Source organism: Dioscorea cayenensis, chromosome 17 (genome assembly GCF_009730915.1).
Source record: "Dioscorea cayenensis subsp. rotundata cultivar TDr96_F1 chromosome 17, TDr96_F1_v2_PseudoChromosome.rev07_lg8_w22 25.fasta, whole genome shotgun sequence".
NCBI lineage: Eukaryota > Viridiplantae > Streptophyta > Magnoliopsida > Dioscoreales > Dioscoreaceae > Dioscorea > Dioscorea cayenensis.
Genome location: NC_052487.1, coordinates 3,592,676 through 3,614,804, shown reverse-complemented (window position 1 = coordinate 3,614,804; position 22,129 = coordinate 3,592,676). Strand labels below are relative to the sequence as shown.

Below are 22,129 nucleotides of genomic sequence, written 5' to 3'. Positions count from 1 at the left end.
TGCTTGAACTTTGAGTGTGAGGATTCCGTGGTTGAGAACTAGGCGGTTCCACTTGCATGATATCATCATCCTCGGTCCTTGTGTAGGTGATTGTTGCCTTGAATCGTTTGGAGTAAAGACACTTGGAGTTGGGGTGTGACCTGGTGATTGGGAGATATCTTCATAATCTTCTATACCACGAGATCGTTTGCCTTGACAGTACCTCCCTACATTTTACACATATAAGTTGTTAGTGAAGTACAAGTTTATAAATGTAAAATATTAAAAAATATATGCTTACCCTCATAAACTCCTGCAATGCCATAAAATATGGAAACGGTCTAGTATGCCACTTCCTTGCATCTCTATTCCTCTGTTTGATTTTTTTCAAATCAGATGGTTGTAATTAATGAAACCAGTCATTATGTATGTACATACCTCTAGTAGTGGTGCCCTGGACATCATCGGGAGCGGACACAATATGTCTTTCATAATCCCATCCGAACCCACTTAATTCGAGAAAACCCTTTTTAGAAGCTTGTATGTTTTTCAAGTCTTGCTCTAATGCTTTTGACTTGGCTTGTGGTGATGCTTGGATTGGAAAACTTGGTTATCATGTCACGTACCATCTTGTTCCATGCCTCTTTTGTCCATCCATTTTTGTGAACGGCACTGCAGGAGTATTATACTCACCCAATAACTTTACTAGGTAAGCCTTGTGCATTTCATTCCACTTTGCCCTAGCTTCATGTCTTCCTTCACTTGCCACACCTTCACTTGCCATACCTTCACTTGCCATAAGCACTGTAAAATATAATGGTTCATACTCAGATTTTTGGTAGAAACCGTCACACATATAATTGAATTTGTATTACATTTTACAAGAATTTGGGTGGTCCATGTATGTTAGCAGAAATGAAATATATTTTGAAAATTACAAAACTGCTATTTAAAAAACGAAAAAGAAAAAGAAAAATTTAAGGGAAGCAACATATATGTAACAGGATATATGTGTGTGTGTATATATTGGCTTTTAACTACCAGATATCACACATATTATCTGACTAGATAGGCAATATATCATCAGATAACTTTGAATCATTCTAATGAAGGCAATATATCATCAGATATCACACAGGCAACTTAATTAAAATAGTTCTAATGAAGGTAAGCTCAAGAACCAAAGCAAGCAGAGAAAGCGTTAGTACACCAATGATACAGTGTATCATAACTTCTATCAGTTTAAATTCTCTACAAATCCTCTACCTCATCCTACTGTTGAGATCATCACTCTTATGTATAGCTTTAAGTATATCTCTCACAATCTGTATTATTCTAAAGTTTTTTTTAACCTTAATAACATTGATCACACTCACACTAATACATAATGAATGTTATGGAAAGCAAAATCCTCAAGTTTATTATCATCTTAGTAGCATTGATCATACTCTCATTTTACACAATAAATGATTTTAAAAAATGGAAGGTGAAGAGATAGCAAAGTAGAATACAAAATGTGAAGACTAGGTAGTTGCATAGAGTAAAATTGCCCTGACACACAAATGATTTGAGAAGTTCTAGATGTAAGCAAAATATTTAGGCCATACAAAAATAACAAAATGCAATTACACAATTAAATCCCTGGTCCACATTACTACCAACTTCACAGCCATAAGATTTTTCTAAATTTAAAAGTAGAAAGCAAGTTCTCCTTCACAAAAATAAATAACTAAGAATCATGTCCAGAGACTACCCTGATTATCCTAACTAATCATCTCTTATATTCATAGCTTCATTGCAACAAAAAAAATCATAGAAATTTTTTTGTTTTTGATTTTTAAATGAACCCAATGACTAGTTAAAACTATCCTACAAACCACACGAGTGGTCTAGCTTCCCACTTTTTAATTCAATGTTCATTGAACTAATTAAATGTGTTTGAGACCCGACTAGGTAATTGACTCTTGAAAAAGATCCACAAACATACTATAAGGAATAAAGCGAGGGAAAAAGCATGACGGGAAGTATGAAATATGAACAATCGCCTATTTACGAATGTATGGTTCTCGAAGATAAAGTACTTAACCGATCTTTAAAACTATATATATTACTCGTTCCCCAATCTACCCAAACTCTTATCACTCTTCAACGTTTGAGATAGATGGAGGACATACCAAGTTCCAAGAGGCGCATGAGGACTCCGAGGAGTCGCGGAAGTGAAACGTACGTGTGATGACCTCTTTCTTGATATGCTTGATGATGATGTCGACGCCGCGATAGGGATCCGAGGGTGCATGGATTTGGCCTCCGTGATGAAGAGTTTAGAGGAGGAAATCGGGTTCGGCGCTAGCGCCAGCAGTGGAGGAAGCTGCACGGATCTTGGGTTTCTTCTTGGGGCGTCGGATGATGAGTTAGGGTTGCCGCCGGCGCCGGTTTCGTCGGAGGATGGAGAGGATGTGGATGTGGTTACTGGTGGTTTGGAGGCGGAGGGTGGTGGTTATGGAGACCCGGATCTGGGTGTTTGATGATGAGAGGGGTCACGACTTTTGATTTTCGTTTTTGAGAAGAAAGGAGCTCGTGCGAAGGAGAGAGGGCGGATGAGAGGGGTCACGACTTTCATAAGAAAAAAATATTCCAGTTCCACTGGAATATTTTTTTCTGCCAGAATCCCCACATTATGCCATATTTTTGGGGTGTAAATTAAGCACCCAAACGACCATTATGCCATAAATCCATGAAAATATTTTTTTCTGCCATAATGTACGGATTATGTAGGATTTTTGGCCTATCCAAACAGGCCCTTATTAATTATTTAATTATTAATATTTAATATTTTATTAAATAAATATATTTATAATAAAATATTAATTTTTTAATATTTGTATTTTTATGTTTTTTTATAATTTTGTTTTATATAATAAACAAAATTAAGTTGTATTAGTAGACAAAGTTTTTTTTTATATATAATATATTAAAAAAAATGGGTATCCGGTAACCCATTGTTGTCCAACTATTAATGGGCTGTTGCACTACGCGCTACCTTAGCAACTTTTGGTCCATCCAATGTTGTCAGACCCGGACCGGCCCGGCCGGTTCAACCGGAAAAACCGGGAACCGGCCATGTGGCCGGCCCGAGTATACCCCATTGACCCGGGTATTAAAAAACTCGGTGTTAACCCGGTGACCCGGCCGGGTCAATCGGGTCACAATGTTTAATTTTTTTTTACAATATTTAATAATTTATTATTATTTTCTCATTAAAAACCACAAAATCGTGTATATTTATTAATATTAATTTATAATTTATAATAAATAAATAGAATTACAATATATATATATATATATATATATATACCAACAAAAATTAACATTTAAAAAAATAAAAATATATTAATGTATTATGTAAATACTTTCTAAAAAAATTTAATTTATTAAGAAAATAAAACAATAAATGAGTGTAATTTTTATTATAAAAAAAATATAAAATTAAAAGTATTCTAATTAAATAAAAAAAATATAATAAAATTTAAAAACAAAAATAAAAAAACTCAATTGAGATATAAGAATTAGTGAATTAAATTTCTTATTTATTTTTAACAAAAATCAACCAATAAACAAATAAATAAATAAATAACACCGAGAGAAGTTTGATAATTATATATTAATATATTAAATTTATAAATATTTAAAAAATGTAAAAATAAATGACAAAATTAGAAAACTCTACTGTATATAAGGTCATTTATGAATTTAAATATCAAATTTGAGTAGATTTTTATAATATAATTATGGATTTAATATTATATTTGCTTATTATTAATTATTATAATATTTTTTTATATTTAATTATTGACCCCGGTTCAACCCCGGTTCGACCCGGTTGAACCCATTGACCCCTGACCCCTGGGCTTAGCCGGGTCCTTGCCCGGGCCGGGTCTGACAACCTTGGGTCCATCGCCATTGTCCACCGTTAACGGTCTTATTTCTGATGGCTAGCATCCTTTGCTTGTCATCTGGGCCACTGTTAAGTGCATGACGTCATGCTGCCATTAGCCACCTATGAACGGTAGTCCACCACTGTCTGTCTGTCTCTGGTGATTGACATTTATTAGACCTCTTATCATATAAATTGAGAGATAAGTAACATAAACAAATTGACATATATATAATAACATAATATTGTATTCCAAAGATGATAGAATAATTCAATGATAGAATAATTCTTTCAACTGCTAAAGATTAAATTTGGAAAAAGTGAGTGGGAAAAAAAAAATTAAAATAATCAAATAATGATCCGCAAGATAATAATCCGGAAGCTAAAAAATTGAATATATATATATATATCCGGATATTCAAGAAATTAACTAAAATATTTTAAAAAAGGAACAATTTATCATAAATTTGTAATTTAGACATTAAAACTAAAACATAAAGATAATATACATATGAAAGGGAAAAAAATGTACTTACATCAAACAAATATGATAAATACATGAATCAACTCACCTTTGTTTTTTAAACCATATGAAACAATAGAATGTGAGATCAATTTCAAAAAAGTAACAATTGTTGTTAATAATATTTTGACAGAAAATTACATTTATGTTTATTACTACAATATATATATATATATATATATTTATAAATGATATTAATTTTTTTTAGATATCAAATATTTATTTTGTAAAAATATAAATTTATTTTGTTTAGTATGATATATTTATCATTATTAAATTTATAAGTTGAATTCATCATTAAAAAATAATATGTTTGTATTTTAAAACAATATATATATATATATATTATAATATATGACCCAATCATATTGCTCCAAATGCCATGTCAAGACTCTTAGGGGATCAACTTTATATAATGTATATATGTATATATTTTTTCAAATAATCCAAACTCTAAAAATTTTCAATAATCCAAAAATTTTGAAAATTTTCAAATAATTCATATATTTTAAATAAAGATTATTTTTTTCAAACTCTTTACGATTTCAAAATTTTTCATATTATTTCTTTTTACTAAATATGTAAAATTTTCAATATTTTTAAAATTCACAAAATTATCCAAACATATAAAACTTAATATCAAAATTCAATATTATGTTTTTTTTTCATCAATTTGTTAAATTGTTTTCCTTTTTTTATCACCCAAAAATTAAAGAATTTAAAATTAATATATTAATATATTATAATTTAATTATTTTAAATATGTATTTTTTAATACAATAATTTTAAATGTATTATTAATTATTTAATTATTAATATTTAATATTTTATTAAATAAATATATTTATAATAAAATATTAATTTTTTAATATTTGTATTTTTATGTTTTTTTATAATTTTGTTTTATATAATAAACAAAATTAAGTTGTATTAGTAGACAAAGTTTTTTTTATATATAATATATTAAAAAAAAATGGGTATCCGGTAACCCATTGTTGTCCAACTATTAATGGGCTGTTGCACTACGCGCTACCTTAGCAACTTGTGGTCCATCACTATTGTCCACCGTTAATGGTCTTATTTCTGATGGCTAGCATCATTTGCTTGCCATCTGGGCCACTGTTAAGTGCCTGACGTCATGCTGCCATTAGCCACCTATGAACGGTAGTCCACCACTGTCTGTCTGTCTCTGGTGATTGACATTTATTAGACCACTACTTTAAATCAGCCATTAAAAAGTCTCTAATGTGTTAGTTAAAATTAAACAACCAATGTTTTAAAAATATTAAAAAAAAACAAGTTGAAAACATAAAATGTTTGTTTTCCATATTTTTTGAAAACAAAAATAATTTCTTAATAGTGTTTTTTAAAATTGGCAACAAAACAAACAATCGGTGTCGTTTGGCATTGTTGTCAATTCTTGTTTTTTGTTTTTAATTTCATATTTTGGAAACAAAATTGATAAAACACATGCGGGGCACTTTTGTTTTAAAAAATTTTAGCAACAATACTCATGTTTTCAAAAAATAGGAAACAAGATTTTTATGTTTTCAACTTTTATCTTTTCTTTTAACATTTTTAGAACTATTTCTCCCACCATAAAACCTTGCATTTTTGACTCCTCTCTCTCTTTTTAATTTTTAATACTTATTTTTAAAAATATCATTTTTTAATAAATTAATACCAATAGTTTAAAATATGTATTTTTTTCAAAAATATATTTATAAAAAGTTATTATTTAGCCTTGATATTTTACAAATTATTATAAAAAATATGAATTAAAAAAAATGATAAAAAAGTGTTATAATAATATTATTTTTGTTTTCAATTTTTTTTAAATACACAATAGTTAGTTTATTCAAATATGTTATTCTTTTCAAAAAATTTATAACAAAAAAAAATAAAAAAAAAAATCAGAAATTACCCAATTTGAAAAGGGCTACAATATTTTTAGAATTTATTTTAAAAAATTAAAACACGCCGGCGCTCCTGGGCCTGGCATGCGGGCCGATGTTATGGGCCGAACCAATATGGGCCGTTGTAGGCCCCTGCTAAAATTCCGAGCCGTTTAACTCCCCTCGTAAAACCCTAAACCCTTGTCGAGAAATCCTTCCAACTCGCCAATCAATCCCTGGTTCCATCCCCATGGACGAAGACGAACCTATCATCGCCGATCAGGACCTTGACGCCATTGAAGACCTCGATCCAGGTATCATCCTCATCGAATTTCCTTTCTTTGAAACCTAAGAAACGCTCATGTATGTTCGGAAATCTCTTTTATTGACAATCGGAAGTGAAATATATAGTGGAAGAGGTTGAAGAGCTCGGAGAATCCGATGGCGAAGAAGAGGCGGAGGAGACTTCAAGAACCATGATTCCGGCTGTCTATAAACCGATGCTTGTGAAGATATTGCGTGATTTGCAGTCCCCTGAGATCAAGATATACTCTGTAACGTCTAAGGAGTTTGTTGATCTTCTTCGGAGTGATTCTGGCGGTGGAGTCTTGCTTGAGTATGTGAAGTCATCACCGGGATGTGGAGAACTTGATGAATCATGGCGAGCTCATTGTGGTAAGCCTGGGATGTCTTATATCCTGTCTTTGGTTTCTGTGGTGCTTGATCATCCCTTAGGTAAGTCGAGAGCAAGCGGAATTTGTAGGAATCTTGATAATTTTGCTCGTGCTATTGTTGGATCGAAGCTGGATGATATTTACATTGAGTTGAATAGCCAAGAATGGAGACGGCAGAGTGCAGGGTTGACTCTCCTTGCTTCAATTGTTAGGCGTGGGATGAGTTTGGCATCGGATGTGGCTAAAACTTTCAACTTTAAGCTCCCAGTGCTCACCAAGCTCTCTGGGGTGAGGAGGAAGAAGAGTAGCAATAAGGGAGCAAAGGAAAAGGAGCACCGTGTGAAGCGTGCCACAAGACGTGCCTTTGTGGAGTTCGCCATGTCTTTTCTTGAAGTTGGGAATCCGAGGTTGTTGAGGTGGGTTCTTCAGCAGAGAGAGATGTATTCTGGAGTGCTCCAGATGCTGGGGAGTGATGATGCTGAGACAGTTGTACATATTTTGTCTACGTTACGTGACAAGGTTCTTGTTCCTGAATCTCTTGTGCCTCCGGGACTCCGGAGTGTGCTGTTTGGGAGTGTCACACTTGAGCAGTTGATTTGTGTCTCAGGGAATCTTGAGGCAGGAATGGCTGCTGATATTGCTCATGAAGTTTTGGTGAGAGTCTGTACAGATCCTGTTAATGGTCTGATGCCCAGTTCAACTGGGAAGGGGAATGAAAAACGGTTGTTTGAGCTGATGAAGAAGCTGAAAGCTACCGAGGCTCATTATCACAAGGATCTGCTTCTGGCCATTGTCAAATGCAGGCTATCTTTCTGTTCAGCCTACATGGATGACTTCCCATACCATCTTGAACCTCGCCCAACATCATTGTGGTTAGTGCTTTGTTGCTGTAGTTTTACAAGTTATTTTTAGCACTTGCTGTTTTGTGTCCATTTGCTGAAATTTGTGCAGGTTTGCTGCTATATCCCTTGCAGCTGACATAATAGCTTCGATGAATGTGGATACTCTAATTGCTTCTATCGGATTTGGTTCTCATGATTCAGTGATGAATGAATTGGGAAATGTCTTGAAGTGCATTATTCCCCGTGCATTTACCCGGCCAGTGATAAATAAGGGTTTGCTTCATCATGATGTTCTTGTGAAACATGGGTCTTTGAGGGTGCTTTTTGAATCACTTAAGTTAGTGGACAGTCTGATCAACAGAATTGATGGCATAATAGATAGTGCCGGATTGAGATCAGTAGCGGAGATCCCCGGAGAAAGGATGGCTGGCTTACATGGTCTTCCTGGGTTGAGTTCTATAGCAGAGATTGATAGGCTTTTAGGGATGAACAAGATGTCTTCCCCTCACACTGATGAACAAGAAGCTGAGCGGTGGGTTTCTATAAAGCAGTATATTCAAGATGAGGTCAGGGTATTACTGCCTGATCCTCAAGTTTTGGTTAAACTGTTCTCTACACCAAGTAGCAGAGTTTTAAAGCATGCGGGAACAAGTTTGAAAAGATGCGCAAGTTTGGCAGAATCTGGCTTGCGAAAATTCAAGAAGCTGAAATCTGAATCAATCAATGATAATATTGATCTTGTTATTGGTGGTATAGACGATGAATTTACTGCTGATATCTCTGAGACTCAGAAAAAAGCTAAATCTAGTTTTACCGAAAATGAATTGGATGTAGACAAGGATATTAAAATGACTATGACGGAGATTTGGGGCTTGAACAAGAGCCCATGTAGTATTAATGTATTGACAGAGCCTGAAATTTATTTGTACTCTAAGCTGCTTGACATTCTCACCTTCTACCTGGTAAGTATGGTCTCTTCTGATGACTGCTGGAATGTACGAAGTTCTTCTATATTCGGCCACTCTAGTGGAATAAGATAGCTGCTTGCATATTGAAACCATTGCTCTCCATTCTCAGCATTTTTTTTGTCTTTTCTTTAAGAAGGAACTTTCTTCTTTTTGGGGCCTTATTAGGTTGTAGAAGGTAAATCATTTTAGCACCTAGAACCGAGACCTTATTTTAGTGTCACCTATTCAAGTTAACATACAAGTGTACAACTAATTAGACTTGTTCATAAAAGTGGTCGGGTTTATAATCTTGTGTCTGTAGCTTTATGAAATAAATGAATATAAGATCTCTCACAAGCTCACTTGTTTGTAATGACCTATGATCTGATTTTGGTCCATAAGTTATTGTTCTCCAAACTTTGTTCCATGTTCAGTAGCAGAATTGATTTGCAACCAAATAATTGTGACAATCAACTCCTGGAAAGCAATAAACCAATTCCTAGCGGAAGGAAGAAAACAAGGAGAGAATCATGTTTGCTGATTTTATCACCGTCATTTTGGTCATTGTACATGCCCATAAAAGCCTTTCTATTGTGACATAACCATCATCAACAACAAACTCTTCATTTCAACAGTTGGGAAAATCAAGGAAACAGTTAGGAAGTTGGGAGGTTTTTAGTGAATTGAAGTCGTAACCTACTTTGTAATTTTTTTTTTCTTTTTGTCCTTTATTTGGCCCCTATATGATTTCTCCAGACCCATCTGGAACTTGAGGAAGCTCATGAATTCTTGCAGGGCAACCTTGTACCATATGAGATACGAAAAGGATCCTTCTTATGATGGTGACTTACAAATTGGTTCAACCATAATATGGTTAAACACAGATTTGCTTGACCTTAATTTTAGCTATAATTGGAATACAAGGCAGTCTTGAAATGTTAATGTAAATACTTGAACATATACCTGTGTTTTGGTAGATGTGTTAGAATTCATGAGGTTCTTACAGTAACATCTGTAACATGTTCCTGCAGAGAGCAATGCCGAATGCTTTGGACAGCACATTTGATTTCTTCAAAATTCTGCCCAATGATCCTTTAAATCTCTCTTTTGACCAGCAGCAGTCTGTCTTTTCTATGTTAATAGAATGCATTGGACTTTGTCCAGGGGGCAACACTGCAACCAGAGCCCCTGAACTAATGTACAGGCATTTGCAACCACTAATCAATACCTTGGTATTTTCAGAAGATATAAATGTTCAAGAACAAGCCTATATCTTGGCACGAGCAGCCATGATAAGCACTGGGGCGTTTGACCAGAACCTCTTAGAAGTTGATGCATGGCTTGTCTTCATACCAGGATTTAATACAAAAAAAAATTCTGGTAAAACTCAAATAACTGAAATGTTTCGTGACTGGTCTAAGGTGGTTATTTCCTTTCTTTGTGATGCTGTTTCGACAATTGGGAATAACTTATACAAGAATATGGACCACATGCGGCAGCTTATCTTTGAGATTTATGGTCACAACGGTATGTAATATCACAAATTAAAAAAGGCCTTTGTTTTCTGGTTACTTTAGCTTTTTTTTTTTAAAAAAAAACTCATCATAGTGATTGTTTGTCCAAATGCTTGTATTTGCATCCATATACATTGCTAGAAGGATGAATTATTTGATATGACACAATACCATGTGCTGGTAAGCTCAAATTGTTAGCTTATTAAGCAATGAATGTTAGGCTGATTATGAGTATATCCTTAATTAAAGAGATGCTTGCCTTTTGATTAGTTGGTTATCTACTACATGATTCTGTTGATTATATTGTTCTATCATACTTATGTACACGCCATCTTGTCCACATTCATATGTGATAATTTGCTTGTGAGCACAGATACTTCTTACAAACCTTATGGTACCGTTAAGTTAATAACGAGTACATTCTGCAGTTAATTTACTCAGAAGGAGTTGAGAACTAGGTTTACCTTAATATAATAAAAAGATAATTCTGTGGATACATGTTGGTATACAGATAGGCAAAGCACAAAAATGAGGGGGCCTGATGTTTATCATTCTCAACCATTGTCTGAAAAATCTCTCAATTAGGGAAATAATTTATAAAACCTAATGTATAATTATCACTGTTTTCTTTTGGTTGAATTATTTTGGAGTAAGTAGAGCCACGGACTGAGTAATATCATCACATAGTTTGTGAGTTTAATTTGTAAATAACAATTATGTGATATGAAAAGCAATGTACAAAGGGGAGGCTTTTTGTTGATAAATGAGTACAGTGAGACCCTTGTGCCATTTGCAATATGCGTTTTTGTGGAGTAGAGAGAGAATTCACTGCTATTTACACTATGTTGTTTTGCTGAAGGCACTGAACTTTGAACATGATTCTGTGATTCACTCATCTTTTACTCTTCTCTTATGTATTTGGGCAACAAATTAATTTTAGATTGAATGTGTATATATATTTATTAAAATTTTCCAAGGTATAATTTTCCTTTTCTTCAAACATAGCTTTCCTAACAAATGTGATCTTTTTATACAGATTCTTATCCGGGTTTCAGCCCTCTTACCATTTGCATCTTACAGAAGTGCCTAAGGCTATTGGACTCTGATTCTGGAAATTTCAAATTGCATGAAAAGTCATGTATATCATTGTATGTTTGTTCGACATTAATTTTGATTTCACAAATGGAGGTATTAGTCCAAGTCCTTGTTTCTTCTGCTGTTCTGTTGTGATAAAAATTGTCATATATACTGATTAGATTCTGACAGGTAGGTACCACCTTACTTCCTCGTCTGGTTCAGTCGATTTTAACGGAGAAATTCAAACCTTCCTGCTCTAATGATGAGGATTCTAAAGCATCCCTTTGTGAGTGGATGCCATTAAGAAATCTGTTACTTTTTGCAAGCAATATAGTGAATCGACCAAGTTGTTCTTCCTTTTGTGCTTTAGAAGGTAATGGGAATGTGAGTGATAACTCTTTCACTTCAATACTTGAGAGGGTAAAGGGGTTTCTGGAGAATGATCATGTTGGTGGCCTTGAAGGAGTTGCAGTTGCATTATCATCATCCATATTCTGTGCTTCTCGTGATGATATATTGAAAAGCTTCCCTTTGCTCATTATGTCTTCCAAAGTACTTTTTAGATCTCATCTTCAGTTGTTGTCATGGGCATTTTTCAGTGATCCAAGATTTCTTGCTGATGTTGCTCATCGGTGGTCAGATATGTTTTTTTCTGCTTTTGAGATGATTGGAGGGAGTATTAGCCATGACAGGAAATCTGACAGTGATATTAGCTCAAAGGACGATGCCAACTTTATATTGAGATCTACTGGTACTGACAATGTCGATCAGACGGAATCAGCTGCTATCGCTTTCAGTTTACTCTTGAAACAGTCTCCATTTTATCTGCTGTTATCTGGAATCATGAGCTTTGGCAGTTGTAAACTGGATTCAACCAAAATTCTGGGCATATTGCGTTCAACTAGAGTACTTGATTTACTTCGCATTAAGTTATTTGAAGGCTCAGAACGTATTCCTATCTTATATCTCCAATGTCTACTTTTCTGGGCGCACCACATACTCTCAGCTTATAGAGCTAAGCCCTGTGATGTTCTTGAAGAACTTTTTTACACATGTTTCACTCTGATTGAAGACTTGTTTGAGCATCTTGTGGCAGGTTTCTCTGATACTGCCAATTCAAAAACTTCATGCAAATCTACAGTCACCCAATTTCAAGATGCAATTGATCTCATCATGCATCATCCTACTATTACGCTATCATTTTCATGCCCTTTGTCCAGTAGCAAGAAAGTTCAAAGTGACAACTTGGGAGATTGTGTAGAAACCTTCCTTGCTTCTTCAAAGCAGTGTTATCACCCAATAGATCAACGTGTTTTGCTGTTTTCCAAGAAGGTTATTGAGTTTTTGACAGTTTTTTGCAATGGATCTTCTTCATATAATCTTGATCATGCTTCCTTTGAACAAATTCTAAAAGCCCCTGCTGACCTGGTTGAGAAGACAGAGTTGTTATTCAAGGAAAAATTTGAGTTTTGTGTCATGACGAGGGATTTGGGACCTCTTCCCCCTAGTTTTTATGCCTTCCATGCCTTGGCACGTCTGAAATCACCATTTGAGTTGCTTCGACTGGTTCGCTGGATGTTCTGTAAACTTGATAATGAAAAGTCAGGTTACATATCAGCGTATGTTCCTGTCATCTGTGTGGCCTTGTTTATTGCTGATATTGCATTAGATATGCTATACATGATATTAAAACAGCCAATGATGAAATCACAACTGAATCTATTTTTGGACTTGAACACTGGAGATTTTGATCTGTCAATTCTTAAGAATATATATTTTAAGATTCTTGATTTTGCCATGTTCTTCAATTTGCAATGCGCAGATGAATGCTTGTTTAAGGTGGCAAATGCTGTCCATAAGCAGAAATTTGTAAAACCTCAGCCAGCTTTGCTTCCATTATATATGTTATCATTGAGGATGTTTGTTGGCTGCCCCACTAAAACGTTTTTGCACTTGTTCTATCCAGCAAGTAAGACGAAAGCAAAAACACTTTTACATCTGATTGAAGCCAGTCCTGTTCATATGAGTTTGTTTGGAAAGATATTCACAGGTATTGTAATCAACAATTTGTCTGTTATAGATTCGTTGAACATGGGCATAACCTGCCTGGATGAGGGTGAGATAGCTGTGGAGAGGCAGACAGATGCACAGTTGGAAGGTGATTTTGTTCTGATGCTACCTGCTGCTTTGTCATATTTGACAAAAAACATCAATGAAACTCAAAAACAGGATTTCAAAATTTTTGAGAACATGCTGGCCTTCTATTCTAGAGTCCTTCTAGATGGCTTCTCAAATTGGAAGAGGTATGTTTCTGGGGATATATTTCATGAGGATTTTGATGATCTTGAGCTGGAACTGTTGGCAGACTTTTCTCAACTTTTCTGCTGCTCTCTTCTTGGGAAAGCTGTTCTTCTTTTGCAATATGCTTTTGCTATGAAGGGTATTTCAATTGGGACGCAGCAGAGATTGAAGATTTTTTATTCAATTTATCCACATTCGACTGAATCAGATGAAATTCTAGATGGTGAACTTAGAAATATTGAATCTCTTACTTTTAATGAATCCTTAAGACTTGCCAATGAGATTGCCTGTAAGATAACTTTCACAAGTCTATTGTTACTCCCACCAGAAAAATCAGTGGTCTTTGGGGCAAATGATGCGGATGAAAAATTTCAGGAGATGCCTGCAGCTCAGGAATCTAACCAGTTGAGTTCTGCAGGGCTGCACTTTTTAAATATTTTAATTACGACTTTGGAGTATGTTGTTGGAAAATGCCCTTGGAGGTCAGATGGTTTTCTAAGGTCATGTCATACTGATTCTGTTCACCTTTTAAGATATTTAGAACAGTCTATTCTGCAGTATATCGTTCAAATTTCCACTAAGATTCAAAGTTACCTTACCCAGTTGCCTTCCATTCCTTTTCTAATTCCCTTTATTAGATCATCTCTACTTCATAGATTTGAGGATCCTGTTCGATTGAAAGCAATTCGTTGTATGATTTCATTATCTCAAGGATCCTTTTCATATTCTGAAGTTTTTCATCTTTTGCTTGGTCACTCTAAATTTGTTCCTACAATACTCTATAGTGAATCAACTTCTGATCCATTTGTTTATTCATCTGCTGGGACATTTTTGCAGCCAGTCCCCAGCATTTTGAAATCAATTGTTTTCCCTTCCATTGAACAGCAAAACATTGGAAAAAGCAGGTGTGCTGCTACTTTGAAATCAACATTCCAGTCTGGTGCTTTAGGTGAGAGAAAACTAGAACTAATTAAACTGCTCAGGGTACTTGTGTATTATATCAAGGACAAGCAGCAAAATACTGAATCCTTTAGTATTGTTGGTTTCAATTCAAAGGAATTGATTTCTTTGCTTTTGTCTGGTTATGGTGCAACTATGAGTGAACTAGACTTGGAGACACTCCATCTCATGCATGAGATTGAGTCGATGGAAGGATCTTCCTATGACATCATTTCAGAATTTGATTATCTCTGGGGTGCTTCTGTAATGAAAACTAGAAATGAACTGGTACTTGATGGATTGGTGGCACTCAATGAGAATAGTAATAGTGAATTAATGGAGGAACAACACCGAAGGCTATTTAGGGAGAACATTCCAGTTGATTCAGGATTGTGTGTTATGACCGTATTGCACGTTTGTAATGATCGGACTTCGAGGCATGGTGCACTGTCAGTAAAGAGGCTTGTGGATGATAGTTTAATGGTTTCTGCAGAGGTGATCACATTTCTACTCCTTGTTTTATGTAATTATGTATATTTCATCTTGTCTTGCCTTTTAATATATGTTTCACCTCCCTCAATTTTTGTGGGCATAACTTCTTTTTTTTTTTTTTTGATTAAAAATAACTAATGATTAATTCTTTAATTTATTTCGTGCAAATATAGCCTGTCACCATGAACACAGTTCAAGGATATGATCCTGTGTTTATTTTGCGATTTGCAATTCATAGTTTAATGATGGATTACGTCGACCCAATCGAATTTTCTCAAGTTGGTTTACTCGCTGTCACACTGGCGAGCATATCTTCAGCTGATGAAGAGATAAGGAAACTGGGTTACGAATCCCTTGGAAGATTCAAGCAAGCATTAGAGGTAAGCATAATTTTGGTGTGATCCTGATCTCTAGGGATAGGTTAATACAAGTAATTTGATTTCATGCACATTTACACCATACTTATATTACCTTTGTCAAGTGAATGCAACTTGTGCTACTTCATATTTTGGTTATTGTTAAAAAATTCAGGGTAGTATTAAGCAAATATGACATGAAGCATCTTTTCACAACTTTAGCTTGTATTTTTTTCCCTCTGATTATTATTATTACTGAGTTCACAATGAAAGATTCTGGTTTTAATTTTACTAGTTAACATGAGCATTGAAAATTGATATTGTTATTTGTTGTGATGATCAATGAAAATGTTATTGTTTGCTTCTCTTTTTTTGGGCTCAGCCCCAGAATTTATTTTGTAAGTAATCTTTGAGTTGAAGCCAGTCAGCCGTGAATTTCATTTTTTCATAAAATGTGTTTCCACATTTCAGTGCTTTCATTGTGTATCACTTTCTTCCTGTACTAATAATGCCCCTCGTTAAACAATTTGGATAATCTTTTTTGTCTTTTGAAAGAACATGTCAGATTTGAAAGCCTAATTAAACTTCAAAATGCAAAAAATAAAAGAATCGCTAAGCTGTTCCTGTGTGTCAGATGATTACTGTATGTAGTGCAGTCTAACGGAGAGCAGTTGTTCCGAGGTCATGTCAAGTAGCAACTTCAAATTGTTACATCAGAAAATCCTAAGTATTTCTCATGAGCAGCATTTCTAAATACATAAAAAAATGAGTCTCTGCTATTATAGATAACGAAAGTTTTGAAGATTAAGTTTCATTTATCAGCACAAATTCTACTAGAATTTTATTTTCCAAAACCTTTTTCATTTTTTTCATTTAAAGAATAACTTGCTTGTAACCATTATCTGGCTTAGCAATAACTTTCAGCTTAAGAAAGAAGATTATCTAGTTGGGACGATAAAATGTTGTCACTATTATTAGTGCGTTTTCTACACTGTTATATGATTCATTTCTACCCGTTGTTTTTGTTTCTATTGTGAGTGGCTTGGGTTATACCCTGATGCTTGTTCTTTATTTTCTATTTTTGTTGTGTACATGGAATCAGTTCGATATTTATCTAGATTATTTTTATTTATTTCAGAAAATTCGCAGCAAAGATGCATTACAGATTAAACTTCTTTTAACATATTTGCAAAATGGAATTCAAGAACCATGGCAAAAAATTCCTTCTATTATTGCCATATTTGCTGCAGAAGCCTCTTTTGTACTATTGGACCCTTCACAAGATCGTTTCCGTAAAATAAGCAAGCTATTGGTGCATTCTCCAAGGGTGAATCTAAAGGTATCATGCTTTTGAAAGGAAATTATCATCGTGTTGACTTTAGTTTAATAGTATTTCACTGAGAAATTAAGTTAATGATGTTCTTATGTTTCTGAACACCACTAATGTAGTTATTCGTCTCTCTGCAGACTGTACCTTTGCTTCATACCATGTTTGCAAGTGATTCCATCCATTTTAGATCTGATTGTTTGTGGATTCTCCGGCTGTTACTTGCGGGGTTGAATTCATATGATGATGCTAAAATTTATTTGGGAAACGGCCTTCTTGAGCTTCTGCTAAGCTTTTATTCCTCTTCCCTCTCAGATTTTGGGTCAAATATACTGATTATTCAGGCAAGTTAAATATACAAACTAGCATTACTGTTATCTCGAGTCTAAATTATAACAAGTAATCTTGATCAGTGCGTGATTGGTGATTGCTCAGTAGAATGTTGTTGAATGTCTCCAATTGGTGGTTTATTATGGGTAAAAAGTTTCTGAACTAAATTATAACAAGTACTTTGCTTATTCATAATGAGGTGAGCAAGCTGAAATTTAAGCATGAGGTGACTACTAGAATAGTGGGCCATTAAAAACTGTAACTTAAGATCATATGAGTGTTCTTGAATCTTGATACTATAGTCGATGAACAACACCCAACTTAAATTATAAAGTTACTGAAATGGCTTTGCACTAAAATGAAGGTTGAGAGGCTGTGGAAGTGTTATTTCCCTACTTACAGTGAGATGAACAACTGAAGTGGGGGTGGGGAGTCGGTGCATTTCGGGCACTTTCCCAACCTTGTCTGTGAAATGAACAGGCCTTAAGTGGTTGTGAACAAAATGAGCTTGTCCTAGTATACCAAACGTCTGTGAACAACCAAAAGCTTGTGGTATTGTTAGAATTATTGGAAATAATAAGGAGGTGAGCTGAAAAGATCACATTTTACTTATCCAGAATACCAAAGCGAGCAAAAGTGGAAGGCATAAAATTTTGATGTCATCAATGAAATGAAAATTTTTTCTACAAGAGTCAACATAGGTGCCAAGCAGTGTCCAAATAATCCTGCTAGTTATTAATTGTTTATGAAGGATTATATGAAAATTTCTCACTTCATTGACCAAAGCCTGTACATTTGAAACCATGTACTCATTGCCAACTCGAGAATTATTTTGCACCAATTGGCTATTAATTAGTCTGTTTAAGTTCTACTCTCTGTAGGAGCAGCTTTGGAGGTATCATTTGCGAAAATTGAAAAATTATTATTATAAGATCCTTATGAAATTATGACTTCATCTTTTGCTATATGTTTTGTCGAGTAATTAAAAAGTAGACTTTGTAATGGAACTGTGTATAAATGTTTTGCCAACCTGCATCTTTTTATAAGATTTATGTTAATCCTATGCTGATTTGTTTGTGAAGGAATCACTCGTTCTATGAGACAGTACTAATGACTTGACTTAACTGTGTCGCACTGCAGATTGTGAATAGAGCAGTCAAAGTGCGTTTACTGGCTAATTATTTAGTGAAGGAATGTGGTTTAATTTCATGGCTTTCTACTATTGTCTCATCCTATGGCCAACAACTTGATGGAGGAAAGAAAGAAATTTCATTAAAAGCCATGACATGTGCTCTGAAGGTAAATTTGACTTTCATGATCAAACTTCATGGAAATGATCATTTCTAACAATATTCCATTATTGCTATTTTAATTCGTGATATTATGGTGAAGGTTTAGGTGTATGTCTTTCTTTCTATTTGGATGCTTTAATTGTCCATTTCCATCAAAAGTTTCTTTTTACGTACCTTATGAGATAATATCATTTCTTGAATTGCATTTATATATCAGATGAAAGAACAAGCCTTTTGATTTGATTTAAAATGGGCTGCTAGGTAAGGACCTGTGTCTAGGTGTGAGACGTGTCATATCAAACTGGAGTACTTTTCTTGAAAATTGGCTTTCTATTTACTAAACTTAAATGTTGCCTGGTAATCATATGAAAATGGAGGTGGAATATCTTATTGTACCTTTTTATGACTTCTTTGTGTGAATTGACAATACATGCCAAATGTGCACAGGTGTGCACCTCTCTCAGACTTAAATATTACTCCGCAGCATTTTAAATTTCTCCCTCTATTGGTACTGGAATCTCTTGTTATTAAACCAAATCAAGGAAAAATGTTGTTAAATAATTTGTTCTTTTTTTTTGGTCTGTGTTTTGTTAATCTTGAGTTGTAGATGCTTTTGTTTGCTGATAGGAAAAAGTGAAGCTCTAGTATTTATCTAATGTTGGTTAATTTGTTTGGTTTTAGGTGCTGAGTGATGTATTATCTTTGAGACCAATCACTGAATGGCTGCAAGACTATGACCTTGAGCAGCTGTCAGAACTTTCAACTCATTTATTTTCTTTGTTGCTGGGTCCCCTGAAGTTTCTGAAGGAAAATATTATGCTAGTGAATTCCATTTTACATGTGATTAAATCAACTCTGATGATTTCGTATAAGCGGAAGCTATACCAACCACATATTCTGTTCTCGCTTGAGGGTTTATTTCTATTATGGCAGAGACTTCATTCAGAACTTGATAATTTTGGATTTGAAGATACCTTTCAGCTTGGAATTGATATCCTCCTTTTGAGCTTGCCAATGCCCATCTTTTCTCACATGGTATTTAATTCCCTAAATCAAATATAGATAGATTTAAAGCAAATGATTGGTTTATGATTCCACCCTAATTCTACTAAAAAGTTTCATGCATTACTCACCAATAACTACATTTTTTATTCTGCTCCTTGATACTTCAAGTTCCTTTTTTTTACTGATTCTTATATTATGTGAGTAGTTGCCTCCTGAATGGATCTTTCCCAGTGATGTTAATTAAATACTTCTATGTGGGTAAATTTGCCACATAAAATAGTCATGCTGTTAGTAGCATGTTAAATGACCTTAGCATACGTCTTCAATGGCTTCTTTACTCCCTGAGCTTTCTTCATATCCGTTTTCACAGGATCATGCTAGACTTGCAAAACTGTTTATTTTGGCAATATCTGCTGCTTTGTCTTCCTTGTCTTGCCCAAGCAAAGAACCTGATCCTGCCATGGTGTTAAATAAAGATCAAAGGGGGAAAGAATCTGTATTTATGAAGCTTTTACGCTGGATAATAGCATCAGTGATTCTAGGCAGAATTTCGGGCAAATCTTCAAAAATTAATTCAAAGATGTTAAACAGAACAGGGATTGAAAGCCTGCAGTCCCTGTTAGAAGCTGTGGAGGAAGAAAAAGATGCAAGTAGAGAAGAAGATTTTCGTTCAAATGAAGCCTTAGCAGCCATAATTCTCTACCTACAACAGATTAGTGGAATGAATGTTAGCACTATTTCATCTGTCGTCTCAGCACTTTGTTTATTGCTTCTTCCATCCTCTAGCACAGCAGGTACCTTCTTAGCTTCCTTAATTTTTCTAGAGTGCTGAGATGTGAAAATTATTTTACAGTCGGGTTAAACCTATGATCAATCAAAATTTAATTACTAAATACTGTGTGTGGGCAATATCTGTTGTTTTTATTGCTTGTGCTACAATGAATACTGTTTCTGTTTTATTGACTATTCACACCCCCTTTTGTAATTTGCAACGCACTCATCAAACTTTCTGCTTCATGTGTTTCAATCAAGATAATCATACTTATGCTTGGACTTATAGAACAAGTGCATAAGTGGGAGACCGCCAGAATCCTTGTCACTAGCATCATCAATGCTTTCTTTATTTATAGATAGCGTTCTGTCATTTAACATTGTTCACTGGCTAATAGTTCTGTATTAAGGCCCACCTCATGGAAAATATTATAAATGCTCGGATTGCTTTGAGATTAATGAGATAGTAATTATAAGACATAGATAACTTAAATCAATTCTAATCTCAAAGTTATTTGTATATGGTATGATAAACTCTCATAATATTACCTATGAATGTAGCTACTCTAAGATTTACGTAAGGCCTTGTATTTCATAAGCAATCTACAAAGATTATGAATCATTACAGTAAAACATTAGTAGGCATACATGTTAAGAAGACAAACATACAAACTAATTGATAGCGGTGATAAAAATGAGTATCCTAAAACATAACGCAACCACTTGCATATTATTGGCACATACCATGTACCTTTACCATTCATTTGCTGTTTCTGATAATAGTACAATGCTCGAGAATGTTTAATGAATAAGACTGGTGTCATCGTCACATTTTTTCTATTATTTACTAAATAACAAGATTTAATTGTCTGTGTTTAACAGTAAAGGAAGTTTTGGATACGAACCGCTCGACAATTGCATTCCTCTGCTCAAAGATTCGCTGCCCCATTGAAGCCAATTCTTCTTGGAGATGGTCAGTCTCTATTTCCTTTGAAGCTTCTCTATCTCGTAACATAAAAAGATGATTCAATGAACTTGTTTTTTACTGTTGATAACAAACCTTTCGATTGGTTGATTCATATTCTTTTCTCCGTCGTCGAGTTCAAGATCATGCTGATGAAAACATACTCATACAGGTCTTATTATCAACCATGGAACAACTTTACATCAAGCAAAACTGATATTGAAGAGATGGAAGAAAAACATGCATGCCAAAGCCTTCTCATGATCTTTTCCAATGCTTTTGGAGGTGAGTACCTTGGTTTACCTCCTCTTTCTCATCAGGATGTTGAGATTTCTGAATTGTTTGAGTGGGAGAAACATAACTTACTCCAAACAATTCAATGAAAGTTATTAGAGAAAAAAAAAACCCAGTTTTGGCAATGCAGAGTGTACAGTATCAGTTAAAAGGCATACAGAAGTTATATTATGCTTTTGATTATCATGTGCAACATTGTTGTAATTTTATATCATGTAAAATGTCATTTTTTTTTATCTTGTTTTTTTGCAGTAAAAGGATGTTGAATTCTTTATTAACAGCAGCTATTCTTCCATTTAAATGGTATTACTATTCTGCCATTTTTCTCAATATGAAAAGCTCATTTCATATATATATATATATATTTGGTTTTAAAGTAATGACTTAAATTCATCTAGAAGGATGATCATTTATTATAATTATGAGAGATTTGGAAATTGCATGGGAGAAAGTCCTTAAACAATATAAATAATTGTTTTCAAATTTATCCCTTTTTTTTAATTTTTTTTTTCTTAATGAGGAAGTCTGAAGACTAGACTTTTCATAGGGAGGCCAATGTGGTCTATTTGGAAGTCTTGTTAGACTTTCTTAGTTTGATCAACTTGGTCAACTCCACTAGCGTTTATCATGATATCATCCCATTATGTGTTGAACCAGTTTGTTATATATATAT

General features: G+C 34.2%; 1 protein-coding gene across 2 annotated transcripts; it reads left to right on the top strand.

The window, feature by feature from the left end:
* The first annotated feature begins 6,545 nt into the window (after positions 1–6,545).
* On the top strand, positions 6,546–21,747 carry LOC120280662. Of its 2 annotated transcripts, XM_039287576.1 has the most exons (14): positions 6,546–6,645; positions 6,743–7,877; positions 7,957–8,809; positions 9,826–10,321; positions 11,345–11,496; positions 11,575–15,120; positions 15,291–15,497; positions 16,612–16,812; positions 16,941–17,144; positions 18,271–18,429; positions 19,104–19,457; positions 19,798–20,221; positions 21,081–21,171; positions 21,335–21,747. In XM_039287576.1, exons 1-14 carry the CDS (start codon positions 6,582–6,584, stop codon positions 21,543–21,545), a joined length of 8,097 nt encoding a protein of 2,698 aa, XP_039143510.1. In that variant the 5' UTR covers positions 6,546–6,581; the 3' UTR covers positions 21,546–21,747. The 2 variants fall into 2 exon arrangements, with proteins under 2 accessions (XP_039143510.1, XP_039143511.1); XM_039287577.1 differs by lacking the exon at positions 6,546–6,645 and having other exon boundaries at positions 7,700–7,877; positions 7,980–8,809.
* Positions 21,748–22,129: the final 382 nt, after the last annotated feature.

What these genes read in the sequence shown, in the direction of transcription:
- LOC120280662 (XM_039287576.1), top strand. Translation starts at nt 6,582, where the DNA reads ATGGACGAAGACGAACCTATCATCGCCGATCAGGACCTTGACGCCATT. An exon ending in GATTCAAGCAAGCATTAGAG is followed by an intron (nt 15,498 to 16,611) that starts GTAAGCATAATT and finishes TATTTATTTCAG; the next exon opens with AAAATTCGCAGCAAAGATGC. An exon ending in TGCCCATCTTTTCTCACATG is followed by an intron (nt 19,458 to 19,797) that starts GTATTTAATTCC and finishes CCGTTTTCACAG; the next exon opens with GATCATGCTAGACTTGCAAA.